Source organism: Biomphalaria glabrata, chromosome 10, assembly GCF_947242115.1.
Source record: "Biomphalaria glabrata chromosome 10, xgBioGlab47.1, whole genome shotgun sequence".
Classification (NCBI taxonomy): Eukaryota; Metazoa; Mollusca; class Gastropoda; family Planorbidae; genus Biomphalaria; species Biomphalaria glabrata.
This window is the reverse complement of record NC_074720.1, coordinates 36,120,150-36,134,727: the sequence shown is the minus strand read 5'-3', so window position 1 is coordinate 36,134,727 and position 14,578 is coordinate 36,120,150. Positions and strand designations below refer to the sequence as shown.

At 36.2% G+C, this 14,578-nt stretch overlaps 1 protein-coding gene across 1 annotated transcript in view; it reads left to right on the top strand.

The window, feature by feature from the left end:
- The window catches only part of LOC106062446 (glutamate receptor 2-like), a 74,548-nt gene extending 63,416 nt beyond the window's left edge, over window positions 1–11,132 (top strand). Inside the window, exons 13-19 of the mRNA XM_056043313.1 lie at window positions 467–586; window positions 812–970; window positions 3,646–3,748; window positions 5,098–5,294; window positions 5,790–5,893; window positions 7,350–7,435; window positions 8,285–11,132. Of these exons, the coding sequence (XP_055899288.1) occupies window positions 467–586; window positions 812–970; window positions 3,646–3,748; window positions 5,098–5,294; window positions 5,790–5,893; window positions 7,350–7,435; window positions 8,285–8,505 (990 nt within the window). The 3' untranslated portion in view covers window positions 8,506–11,132. The remainder of the gene's footprint in view (window positions 1–466; window positions 587–811; window positions 971–3,645; window positions 3,749–5,097; window positions 5,295–5,789; window positions 5,894–7,349; window positions 7,436–8,284) is intronic.
- Window positions 11,133–14,578: the final 3,446 nt, after the last annotated feature.

Sequence of the window (14,578 nt, the reverse complement as noted above, 5' to 3'; positions counted from 1 at the left end):
GCTACGGTCTGCGGGCTTTTTCAGTGCACGGACCAAAGGTTTGGAACTCACTCCCCATTGATCTCAGACAGACAACATGCTACACCACTTCTAAGAAGAACATTAAGACCTACTTGTTTAAAACTTTTTTAGATTAGTTTTCTATTTCCTTTGTCGTGATTGCGTTTGTAATGTTATTACAGCGCCTTGAGCCTACATTTTGTTTGTTAACAGCACTCTATAAATAAAATTATTATTATTTGTTATTTTTAAAGCTTGTAGTAGTATAGTCATAGTCACGTGTTTTAGAATGCAACAAAAAAATACTGTCAGCGGTGCATCGGTTGGTGTAGAGTTTCATTCCAACCAGAGCCAACAATCTAGTTCACTGTTTCATCTACAAAATATAACATGACCGAATGAGTTCAATCATAATATTTCATTTATATCTGGTTGACATGTTTTTTGTTTAATTATGTGGCGCTAGTTCATGATGCCTTTCTCCTTGGAGCTCTGGATGGCCATTCTGGGAGCCTCCACTCTAGTGACCATAGTCTTCTTTGCTATGGACTACTGCAGCGAGGAGGATAGGAGATTTACACTGAAGGTAAAGTGAACCATAAGCTTCGTACTTATGAATGCAATAGAATATATCGCTTGAATAGATGTCATTTTAGTGGTCAGTGTAGTGGTCAGTGGAACCTAAAAAGAAAGGGCGTAAAGTTTAATGCGATAAACAATTTAAATAGCTAGGTCAATAGGTCAGATCAGATATATAATCCAGGCATAAACATTAACTGAATACACTTGAGCATAATTTTGTTTGTTTCAGGAAACGATATGGTTCACCATTGGGACCCTCCTGAAACGTGGCACTGACTTCGCCCCTGTACCCATCTCACAGAGGATTCTAACTGCCGGGTTTTTATTCTTCGTCCTCATCACAGTGTCCACCTACACCGCTAACATGGCGGCCTTTCTGACCATTAAGGTATGTCTTTGTTAAACGAATTAGAAAAAAAATCGTTCGTACTACATGCTGAATCAGAAAGCCCATAAGTAACGAACCATGTCGACATTACTCCCTTAGAGCACGGAAGAGGAAGCGGGCAGCGAGTTGTAAGGTCGCCTTGTCCCCGTACAAGGACTCCCCTAATGCCACATACGAACCAGTTCTCTCTCTCTCATTTCTTTGTCCCAATCGTCCCTCATGCAAAACACGACGTTCATAAAGAATGTGGTGTACTTTTTTATCGTACTGGACGCAGTGGCGGCACCGTGTGTCTTAGTTCTCCTTCCACCGTCTAAAGTACGCACCTATTGGACAGTGTCCGACTCGGAACTGGGCTAGGACGGCCTGTTCCGCACGGCAAAGCTTCCACCATGCGTCCTTTCGCTCTGGTCTACTCAACTGCTTGTCTGTTTGTAAAATGTTTGACATGTTTCGGATGTTCCTTCAGAGTTGAAGATAGTTTACTTCTTAGTCCAAACCTCCCGCAGGACGACGGGGGATGGGAGCGGGCAGGATTTGAACCCTCGACCATCGATAAATCCGAACGACAGTCCAGCGCGCAAACCTCACGACCAAGCAGCCATCCTGCCATCATGAAGCTCTCGGCCCTTATCGAAAGCGTCCCAACTGTGGAACCAATGTGCCAACAAGCGGGTGTCGGTTAGGGATCGTGCTGCGTGTCAGACTACCCAAGCAAATGCTGTAAAAGTTAATGTACATTCTACTAAATCATTTAAACATTGGAGAAGGTGTTTTCTATTATTTTAATTCCCCGTAAGTGTAGAGTTACCAGATTGAATTTAGAATTGCTACATTAGAGGTAGTAAGATGTATCTATTCATAAAATTAAACACCTCAGTTTTTTTTTTGTTGTTTTTTTTTAATTAACTTATTTTTACGACGCCTGAATGGTGGTGTCACGAGTTCTCTATTGCACATTTTCACTGCTAACTTAATAATGTCAAGGTGCTAAACTGAGCATCAGTGTAGCCTTCTAAATAAAACAAAAATAGTCACAAGGTGCAGGCAAATTATTATCATACTAGTCGACCCACAGCGTAGCATACGCCACTATTTTGCAGGGCCGGCCTTAGGCCACTCAAACCTATGCGACCGCAGTGAGTCCCGCACTTTCATAACACCCGCGCTAATTATAGGTGTAAATTATTAAATTAAACCTTTTTATAACTTATAACAGATTTCCCGAGGCCGACTGATTTACCAGAAGCTCCTGGAAATCTCCGGAGATTATTAAAATCTTTTTAAAACTCATACAAGTCTCCTGAAATCTAAACACAAAAATTGGTATATTGGGGTGTCATTCAATATTAATTCTACGCTCGATAAAAAAACGGCATTATGCGATATCCGTAATTTTGGAATCTGGTGAAAGAAGCTTCTCGCGCCTCAAACTAATGATTAATTACTCGAGGTCAACAATTCTCGTAGATAGATTGAAACATTTGGTATTCTTGCTATTGAGTGTGACCTATGTAGGAAATATAATTTTTATGATATACTGTATGACTTCGATACACGTAAGGCTCGTAAAGTAATTCGGTACGTAGTAAAGAATGAATAAAATGCAAAGATGAATTTATTTTCTAGTACAAACTCTTAATTTTCACTTATTATCCGTATCCCTACCCAAACTTGGCCCCGCGAAATCCGTTTCGCTTAGGGCCCCACAACGGTTATGTCCGACCCTGCTATTTAGTTATGGGTGAAGACATAGTAGATTACTTGTTCCCCCCCCCCTTTCTTTTTTTCGCTGCTTAAGTTACGTGGGGTAGAAATAAATAAAAGAGTGATCTTTCCATGACTTCTTGGTCACAATGGTTAAGTCCGGCCAAGCTATATAGTGACAGCTGAAAAGTACTTGTTCTCCCCCCCCCCCTTTTTTTTTCTCGTGGGGTAACTCTAGTCCAACTTGTAGAAATAAAAGAGTGATCTTTTTTTACGTCTCGGTGTCTAAACTGTTGAGCCATGAAGACAATTATATACATAGAAGATACTTTTTTAGAGGGGGGCACGGTGGCTAAATGGCTAAGCGCTGGGGTCCTGGGTTCGAATCTCGCTGAAGACGGGGATTTCGTATTTCGGGATTTTCAGGGCGCCCCTAAGTCCACCCAACTCTAATGGGTGCCTGACTTTAGTTGGGGAAAGTATCGACGGTTGTCGTTGTGGTGGCCACATGACACCCTGCTCGTTAACCGTTGGCTAAAGAATCAGATGACCTTAATATCATCTTCCCTATAGATCGTCTGAAAGAGGAACTTTATTTTTAATAGTTAACAACATAAGCTTATCAACCCTTCCCGAATAAGTCAAAACGCTAGCTATTTATATTTCTTCCACTATAGATAAATATCTCTATTGGAGGCAATAAAAGAGTTATAATTTTTTTTTAATCGAAACTTCAGAAAGAAATTAATCCACGATTTCGGACTAAGTAATTACCAGATATTTTTAAGAATCACTTTGTTGTCTTGATTTAAAATGAAGACAAATACATTAACTATGTGTTCTTGTTCGTTGATTTATGTAAACGTTTTTAATGTAGATGCTCATTTATATGAAGTATCATGTTTACCTTATACATTGTATATACGCTTAACGAAATGTCTAATTACGAACTGTATTCTTTACTCCAGAACTTTGGGGAGACAGTCAACTCCTTCGAGACTCTAGCGGAATCCAAAAAGATCGGTGTCAGCACCGTCATCAACTCCGCCACGATGGCCTTTTTAAAAAACGGTAAGACTAATTTTGTAATTGTTTTATCAGTTGAGTGTAACACTTTTTGAGCTTCAAGTTCTGTCTGGGAGGGATCCAAGCAGATGTTAATTTGTTACACACCTATTACTCTTTACCTATGGCTCGAATCACTAGACGCTCAGGTTATTGTACCAAATTTGCTTTGTTTTTTTAAAGTTCTGTAATACCGACTAACTCTTGTATCATATTCTGTTATTTCTTTCTGGCAATGTAATACTTAATGACTTCCATAAAGATTTAGATTTTGTGTGTGTGTTGTATCTGTCGAAGTCAATTCACAAAACAAGTCAGTCATTAAAATGTTTTGCGCTCACTGCTATTTCTTTCCTCCTGAAGCAGCTTTGCCAAATTAGCTTCAGCAATCGGGTGCTTGATTCTACTCTAGTAGTCACTTTAAGCCACGTTAATCTTTAAAAAGTTTCTAAATTCTTAGCGCTAAAACGACAAACTAGGTCATCATCTAAGCTCCTGGTAACCAAGCTCCCATCTTTTAAGTCCTAGATTATCTTCGTTCACTTATCGTGTATCTTAATTGTAAAATTGTGCTCGAGATGAAGATAAAAGCCTTGACTTTATTTTGTTCTCGTGAAAGCAAGTTATTGTTGCGTATGTTTTACGTTTAAGATAGTCCTGGCAGAGTTGAAGATAATTACATCCTTGCCCAGACCTCCCGCTGAACGGAACCACACGACCAGACAGACATCCACTTTACTCAGTTGGTAGTAGCCAACATTAGGGGCCCAAACTTAAGCAAAAATCGCGCTTTTTTTTAATTGCGTAACATTTAATAAGTTTCAGGCGTTTTTCACCCTACCACATCTTAAAGTATAAATAACCGATTACAGTAAAATTGGTACCGTTAGAAAGGTTATTTTAGGCCCTTTAATAATATATAAAGTTTTTCCTTTTGGTTACAAAATCAGAGTATTAATCCTTTACGCGTAACATCACCGCACCGAATAATCGTGCTTGCGGCTGTGGCCGTTTCATGCCTCATTTGTTTATTTGTAAAATGGGGCGCATGACAACAATTGAACATTTTATTTCGACGAGCTTTCCAATGGTACGAATAACTAATTGATTAACATAGCATTAAACGTCTTATAAAAAAATTTATTTGCATGCATGCACAAAAAGCCATCTTTTCATTTAAAAAAAGCATGTAAAATACAAACATTAGTTTGTTCTCCTTCCAATTCAATCTAAACACTTCTACAAAAACTGAAATTAACAGTTAACCTGACATGGTAGCGATATATTTTCAATTTTGTAATTGGCATGATTCGAAATTATGGTAACTAAATAGCAGACATTCATTTTTTGTTAAGACCAGGGACAGAAAAATGTGTATAAGAAAATATGGAGCAAGGTTCTGGGTTCAAACGGTCAAGTGGTCAACGCTTCTGAGGGCATGAAAAAGGTCAAGAAAGGGACACACGCCTTTATCTTTGACTACCTTATCAACGAGGCTTTCCAGAACCGGCACTGTGATGTCATGGCCGTCAGTAACCCAATACTTCTGCAAGTAAGATTTTATGTTCGCATACTCTCATAAATATTAAAATATTTTATTGTTTGTTTCCATGGATAACACAAAAACGTAGAAGATTGTTATTTAAGGGCTTTTTAAAGCTTTTCTAGTATAATTTAGTTCGGCAGACCTCATGTGTAATTAAAAATCGCTATTAATCGATTTATATGTTACCAAAGAAAATTTTGTAGATAAACTTACAATTATTTTAATAACATTTTATTCTTTGTCATGTTAATTATGATTTTTTTTTAAATATATGATCATTATGAAACATCAGATTAATGTAAAAAAAAATATTCATTTCTAATTCCTCTGAATACACGTTTTAAATTTATGTATATTAATATTTATATTTTATAAAAAATGTAAACAGAACCTAGGAATTAGAGCCCCTGATCTATAAGTAGATTAATCATTTGGTTGGTGTTTGTGTTTTTATTTTCTTGTTTAAATACAGAAATTAAATAACAATTTTGATTATTTCAGGAGCATGGTATCGGCATGATGGCGGGTGCCCCTTTTAAATCTCATATCAACATTGCCCTGTTGAAGTTAAAAGAAGAGGGATTTATGGCAAGAATGAAGAAAAAGTCAGTAAGAAACAATTGACCTTTAGAGTTTAGGGTTGGAAAAAATCAGTAAGAAACAACATACCTTGAGAGTTTAGGTTTAGAAAAAGTCAGTAAGAAACAACATACCTTGAGAGTTTAGGTTTAGAAAAAGTCAGTAAGAAACAACATACCTTTAGAGTTTAGGTTTAGAAAAAGAAAACTTTAAAATTGAGAATATCAATAATTTTTAATAAGTGGAAATGAAATAATACGAAGGAACTGCATTTTTTTCCCCCCATCTCACTGTTTAATAAAGTTCACAAAATTGAAAACACTTTTTGAAATCTGAGGCAGTTGGTGGCTGAGCAGTAAAGTGCTTGGGGCCGAATCTCGGACCAGGATGTGATTTTCGTGATTCTTGGGACGCCCTTTTGTCCGTCCACCTGACATACATTGGAGAAAGTAGAGGCAGTAGGTCGTTGTGCTGGTCACATGACACCCTCGTTAACCGACAACCAAAAAAGTAGATCTGCTCTATAGATCAAAATGTTTGAAATCGTAGTTTTTAGTTTATTTAAAAATCCGACTTAGACTCTGATGTACAGTTCACCAAATAGAAGCAGCATCTACATGAGATCCTCTTAAATCGAGCCATTTAAAAAAAAACAAAAAAACACACGGTTGACTGACAATGAAAATGTTGCTTTAGGCCAGTGTTTCTCAAACTTTTTCTTTAACGGAACACATCGAACATTCTGAGTATTTAGAGAAACACTTGTTTTTTTTTTTTTTTTTTAGAGAAGTCAATTCACGTATTGACTTAATAATTAATTATTCCAGCAGTTCAAGGAACACCTATTCAGGCCTCGCGGAACACTAGGGTTCCGCGGAACACAGTTTGGGAAACACTGCTTTAGGCTGTACATCTTCTGTTGCGATAAATGATCTTAGCCTGTCATTTGTTATCACAGAAACGCAACAGAATGACAACGGGGTTACGTACATTTTAGTATGCATATGAACCAACAATTCTTATGCACAAATCTTGAGTAGAATATAAATCTTGCAGCTGTCTGTAACACATAGCAGTACAGATGAACAGTTGATATACAATAATAATCTTACAGTTCATATGTTCAATTAAATCCATGGATTTAAAGTTACACCAAATGTATTTATTTTAACCAATAAACTGCCTATTGTGATGTTTTTTTCAGTGGCGTAGCTAGGAATTTGCCATCATTTGGGGGCAAAGGGGGGGGGGTTTGACCTCTTTAGGAGCCCCCTGCATTTTGCATTATATTTAATGTTTAATGCAAAAAACACTCATTAGGGGGCCCCCATCAAGTGGGGGCCCGGGGGGATTTTCTAATACCTACCCTCCCTCTCCCCCACCATAGCTACGCCTCTGGTTATTTTTATTTTTCTATAATTTTGTTGTTGATGTAAATGTTGATGTCACTGTCGATGTTCCTGATGATGTTGTTTCTCCTAGGTGGTGGGATGACAAACGAGAGTGTGAGGTTGGCAGCGATAGTCAGCGGACAGGTGAAGTCAAGTTTAGTGTTGAGCACACCGCAGGTAAGTCACTAAATGATTAGTATAGATGCAATTTTTCATATTCGTCATCTATGTTTTTTAATGATAATAAAAATATCAAAATCTAAGCCTAGGGATTAAGCAATTACGAAAGCTATCTATAGTAAATTAGTAACTATACAACCTGTTGTTATATCAACCGAAGGGATAATGACAACTGATGCAGCAGACGCATTCAAACACCTAATCATTTCATAGAGGATCCTTATTACCCGTCAAAGGGTAGTAGTGTTGCAGACCTACCATATCATTAGAAATGTGTACACTGTTAAAAGGACTACAATGAATTTTGTTTCCATTTAACGAAGCTCGATCCTGGCAGTTCCAGAGAATGAAAATTAATTCATTAAAAAAAGAATAATAAGATCGTTATTTTCCAGGAGAATATATATATATATATGGTTATGCATGCCCTGGATGAGGCAAATATGTAGGTCACAGCTGGAGCTGCGTAGCCACGGGAAATACTGCATTCCTCATTAAACTTCGGACTTGAAGACAAGCCTTATATATATATATGCAATCGTGTAATGAATTCGATTTTCTATAATTACATATGTAAATAACTACAGTTAAAACAAAGAATATATTTGTTACTATTTGTGTATCGACTATCATATGTGTATTGAGTATCTCCCAAATGTTCAAATGGTTTTCGGTAGATTGTGGATAGTTTCTCTGTACTGTTGTTGCGCATAAGAACTATCATTATTTTTACTATTTTAGGGGTGGGCGAAACTAGTTCAATGAGAAGTAAAAACTTCAACTGTACATTTTTTATATTAAACCAAAATATTTATTTTTTCATCGTCCCCCCCCCTCCCCCTATAGGTGTGTTCATCGTTGGGTTGTTTGGCGTCTGCGTGGCGGCCATGTTGTTTATCAGCAAAAAAGTCTGGCTACTGATTCTCGGAGCGTTCCGAAAGCATCAGAAGCGGCGCAACAAACAGACCAGCCCGGACCAAGATAGCCCGACGACCAACAACGGAATGGAAGAGTCCAAAAGAGAACGACTTCGGTTATATGTCGGAGATAAAGGGGAGGCAGTTTGATCCTCCAGCATTTTTTTTTTTGTGAAGAATAGGCCGAAATTATGTTTCTATCATTTTTTTAATTCATAAACAACTTTTATGTTATTTAAACTGGACAATAGTATAAGAAGAAAAAATAAGGTGTTAAATCAAGAAAGTTTTCGTTAATTATATTAGTAATTTGAAATGCCCAACAGTGTCTAGCAATTATAAATGAAATATGAAAAGCTTAAATATAAATGTACAAAGTTATGCTGTAGAGTTTATTAGAAAAACATAGTACAACATGTTATGTAATAGTCATGGTTGACATTTTAAAAGAGTGTAACTATTCATGAAGGAAATATTACAAAAACTTAAAACAAAACTCTAATTTAAAAAAAAAAAATGTGCGTTGGATCTTACACGAGGTCAAGTATATAAGGCACTATATGAGTACAATTTCACAGCTGTGAACTGGATTCATGTTTGCAATGTTCCTTTAAGATTCCATTGTTTAGCTTGGTAGGACCTTATCAGTAATGAATCATGTCATATCAGGGAGGAACAAGAAGTGTTCTCTCTCAAACTGAATACCAAGCAATGTGCTTGTACTCTATTACTCCTGGCTTTATTCATCCCTGGAAACATATGTTCTATTGAACCAATGAAGAAGGACCAAGGATAGGTAACCCATAACTCGTTCAAGACCTGAGATGTATTGTATTTGTATGTATTACTTCCCTTTGACTAATGCAATGCATTCGTTTGAAGCGTATTTGCAATTTTCTGATAATGCTATACATTCATTTTAATTTATTTTCCCCTCGGTTTAAAACAGAAATTTTGGAAACATTGTTTGTAAGATATTGGTGAATTTTTGTATTATGTTTGATGATGTAATGTTGTATTTTACAATTTGAAATATTTCTGTGATCTTTTTGATATGACTATGAATTGATACATTCTTGCACATATGACATGTCTGAAAAGGACAGAACCCTGATTACTTTGTTTCTGTACATTACAATACAGCTTCATCTTTTAGGATGTTTACAGTAAAATACATCATATACATTTCACTGTAGCTATAACGTCCATGACTGTCATAACCATAAATTTAACATCGACAATATTACGTAATGTATGTTTTGTTTGAATGTCATAATTGCCACCTAGTGATTCGGTTATTTCTGAAAGGTATCCCTAGCGCTTTTTTTTTACGATTAGTAGAAAAAAAAAGGATTAGTTGATTCTCATGTACATCTCCAAGACACGGAGAGTCAAGGAGTCAAGAAAAAAATTCTGGAAAAGCTCCAAACAGTTCCCTACGCTGAATATTGGGAAATATCCTCAATAGGTTGCCGGAAAGGATATCTTTTTATCAACTTGTGGGAAAGCACCAAGCGAAAACTCATAGTTCAAGATATTAAAAGGCGAAAGTTTATCTGGATAGGACACATTGTGAGAAAACCAAATACCAATGTTGCAATACAATACTCGCCATTTTGATTAGGGGTTGACTTTATGTCAGTTTTGCTAATAGTTCATTTATTTCTTTTTCAATGTATGTATTTTATGGACAGATAATTGATATAATTCAGTATAATGAGAATTAATTGTCATATATACTTTTTTACATTTATGGGATTGATATTTTCGTTGGTAGGTCATACTTTTTTTTAATTCTTAAACTCTTATATTTGTCAAAATATTGTTCTGTAGGTCAATAGGTTTTGTTCTTTAGACTTGTATATAAGTTATAATTCTGTTTTCTTTTATACTGTAATGTAGGTCGTATTACTCTGTAAGAATTTTTATGTTAAATATTTTATTTTATTAAATTTCGTTTTATTTTAGCTTTTTAAAACTCTATCAAAACTATAGTAACTAATTATTGTATGCATCTATCAGATAAGGAACATGAACATTATCTCTTGTTTTAATCAGTTTCTCGTTAACCTGTTGTCAAGCATTCCCTATCGTACTAGGCGATAACCAAGCCCGTCATTCTTAGGGTTACCTTCTGGTCTCTTGTTGGCAGAATCGCGAGCGTCTATGTTCTTTTGTTACATCAGCCAATTTGAGACTTGGTTGTTCGTTGGGCTCACTACCCCGCCCCCATCTCCTTTCCTCGCCCTAAAAACAACACCTGGTCCTTGTGTATTCTGATTAGAATAAAATATATGTCAAAGTAGAAACAGAGAAACTGAAATTATTTCCAATAAAATAGTATTTCATGAATAAATAAATATATATATATATATATGACTACCTTTAATTTGACAGAATATAACATGCAATGAAGATCTATCTCAATAGCTTGATAAACAGTTCAGGCCTCATAAAATATTTTTTTGGAATCATTTGTCTATGGAAGGGGGGGGGGGGGGTTTAGAGGGCTAGCACCTAGAAGTTCTTGGTTCATTTTTAGTCAATTTCGGCCTCTCACCTGAGACTACCACTTTCGTGACAATCACTAGCTGTTACATGCGGAAACTGCACGGACAGGTCAAAGGTTATCTGAGGTGTGCATAATACTAAGACTACTTCTGATTGAGTGATTGACACCCTCGTTGCTATAGGAAGCAGAGGAAGGTTGACCTTTTTTTTTTTTGCTTTAATACTAAAATCAAAATAAAAGATGAACACTTCGAAATATTTCTCCAATATATGTTGTCGTTATTTTCTATATCAAAACATCATCATAACATCATCGCAACATCAGTAAAAAAATCAACAAAATACAATAACAATATCATCGTGGTATCATTAAAACTAAACAGTCAAGCACAGGTAACAGTTACTGGAACTGTCATCTTGCTTTAAAGAATCTTAGATTGTTCTCTCCTGCTTATTGCTTTATACACTTGGAGGTTGTCTGGGGAACATTTCTGAACTTGCATGTTATGGATGTCAGTTGTGAAATGTTTGAATACAATTAGGAAAATTAGTCTATAGGTTATACAGAAATAATCAATTAAAATTATACATGCAAACTAACAATTTTATCAAAGACAGACTTAATAAGTAACATTTTGTTCCTAAATCTACCCCTCTACTCTATACAAATATGTATTGAAATTTTAAGTGGCGCATTTGAATCAGAAGTAAAAAAATAAATTGGCGCACAAAAACAAAAGTTGGCCACCCCCTGATCTAAATCCTTAACTTGATTGCTGTACCATTGGCAGTCTTTAAAAAGTATATATCATTTATTTCAATAAACGAAATGCATTGTAAAACATGTGTGTGTGTAGATCATTCAATTTGTCTATCATCTCCTTTAAGACATTCGATAACGTACTTCTATGTTACTTGCAGTTGAAGTGACAAGTTGTGTCAACTATTCAATGGTCTGCCACCCCTGTCCAATCGACTCTCCCTGCTTAGAAAACTTGTTACGTTTAGATTATATCAAGGTTTCCCAGCAGCCTTATTTGTCCAACCTGCTTGAGAAGATCTTCGACATTTCCATTTACCTCTTTCTTCCGTTCTACATTGTATTTTTAAGTATTAAAAACACACTTTGTAAGACAAACCATGTACACACTACGTACACATCATATACACAGCATGTACACATCATGTACACACCAAGTACACATCATGTACTGAGACTATGACGAAACTTGATCTCTAGTATGCCACACACACACACACACACACACGTCAGTGTATACATCCAGACGCTAAGAGACGCTGATCCACGATCTAGCTCTTTGCGGATTACATCCAAGACTTCACACGCAAAACAGTCAAAATGTCTAAAACTTGTTTTAGCAACGAAACTAGTCACGTTTATAGAGTCAGAAAACTGGTCTGATTTATTCTATAAATTATTCATTTGAATTCTAGACAAACTTCTGAGTACAATAAATGTCTTTGTTACAACACAGTTTCTTTGTTAGTGCTTTGTCTTTTATGTTTTTAAGTGAAAGAGTTTTTGGTCTGAATATTTAATTGTTGCTTTTGTTTTTCGTATAGGAGATTCCAATCTATGACAAATAATTTTGAAAAGCTTGTATTCTGGTGTATCCGGATGATTAAAAAAAACAACTTGTATGTAAATTTTCAATGCACTTTTCTGTAAACCCCCAAAGCCTATATGTTAATTTACTAGTTATCGCTCCCCTCCCCCGCGCCCACCTTCTCTAAAATCCCTCTAATTTGCTTTCTCGTCTTGTTCTATGCTACTGTGTTTTATTGTATTTTAAATGATACAAGTCAAAATGGAAATAGCGACGAATCTTACAAATCCTCAACTCGAAGAGTTCTAACATACACAAAGAAAGGAAAACAAAATGTGTAACATAATAGCATGTTGTAATCCATGCAATACAAATAGCAACAAGTGTTTGTGAGCATGCGTTTATTACGTAACATACGGTGTTGCACAATTTGTCCTTAATGTTCAAATGTATACTGACAGTGACATAGTCTAGGTCACTAAACTGAACCTCACCGTAGCCAACTACATAAAAATGAACTGATCTAGCCTTTGAACAATATCTAGATTCTTGAAAGTTTATCTTCAATTCCAATCTCTTTTATCACCGCTAGTTAGCTGCTAAGTTGTTGTTAAATACGTTGTAAGTCCAAGAGTGAATGTCTAATACTTCTATATTGACATTATTTTGTGCTACAAAGGGAAGAGCTTGGAAAATGTAATTCTACACACCTAAAAAATGACACAAGTGACATGTCTTTTAAACACCAAATAGTTTATCAACACTTAATTAGTTCTTCGGATATGTCAAAAGCTAGCTGTTATAGGTTGTTTGGTTTTGCCATGTATTAAAATTTAACATTCTGAGATTGACATAAAGTTGGGATGTAAACATATATTGGATGACGTCAAAAAATGCTATTACTCTCCAACTTAAAATTAATAAATAGAAATTCAAATTCCTAACCCTGACCTTAACCCTAAACGTTTAAATTGTAACGAACTCACCAATACTGGACATAGTAGGTCATCATGGTCAAAGTAATAGTAGATGGACTCTGAAAACAACAACGTTAAAACAGTTTACAATTTACCGTTTGAGCTAGCTTGGTACGTAGACAATGACTTAATCAGCCTGCCAACTGTTACAATGATGCCAGCACAACGACAAACTAAGATGTTAATAACTTCAATTAGTGGAAAGACGGAGATATCTCGAGATAAACTGTTTACCTAACTAGAGGTGGGTGGGGGGGGGCAAGGTGGTTGAGTGGTAAATCGCTTGGAGGTCTTGAGTTCGGATCCTGGTGAAGGCTGGGGTTTTTAATTTCGGGCTCTTAAGGGCGCCACTAAGTCCAGCCAACTCTAATGGGTACCTGACATTAGTTGGGGAAAAGTAAAGACGGTTGGTGGTTGTGCTAACCACATGACATCCTCATTAACCGTGGGCCACAGAAAGAAATGACCTTTACATCATCTGCCTTATAGACTGCATGGTCTGAAAGAGACATTTTCCTTTTTCTTTTTAAACTAGTTACTTTTCAAACAGACATTAGTTAGTTTTTCTGCTCTAATTTTTTTTTTCGGTTTAGGTCTAATTCAGTGGTTCCCAAACATTTTTGTCTCATAGACCCCTTGGAATGTTTTCTGGTTTTCGGTAGACCCCTGGGGGTCTATATAGACCACTTTGGGAATCACTGGACTAAATCGATGGAGCGCATCCAGATTACAAATAAAGATGTTTGCTCTCTGTACTTGTGGAGTGAGGAAACTAGAACCTCGATGGCTTTGTTTTTAAGTTAGTAAAATCTCAGAACTTTAACATAAGACAGCATTTTCATACACCCTAGCATTAGGGCACTTAACATACTTTGTCATGTGACGTAGTTATTGAGTTAACAGTCAGCCCACCAGGTGGTCCAGGCTAAGCAAACACATCTGCACTTCAGAAGTAGGTTTAAAATCTCGACAACTTAACATAGTCTCTTATAATTTGTCTTATGCTGGGTGAAAGTTATAGAGCTACCTGGCCCCAGGATACTTTCTGCTATCAGAGCAAAATAAAACAGAGGTTAGGTTCTAATAGTCTCTATGAATTTTTGAGTCATTTCGACCTGTGACATTGTTGTAGGAAATATGTAATAGATTTGGGTTCCAAACCATTAT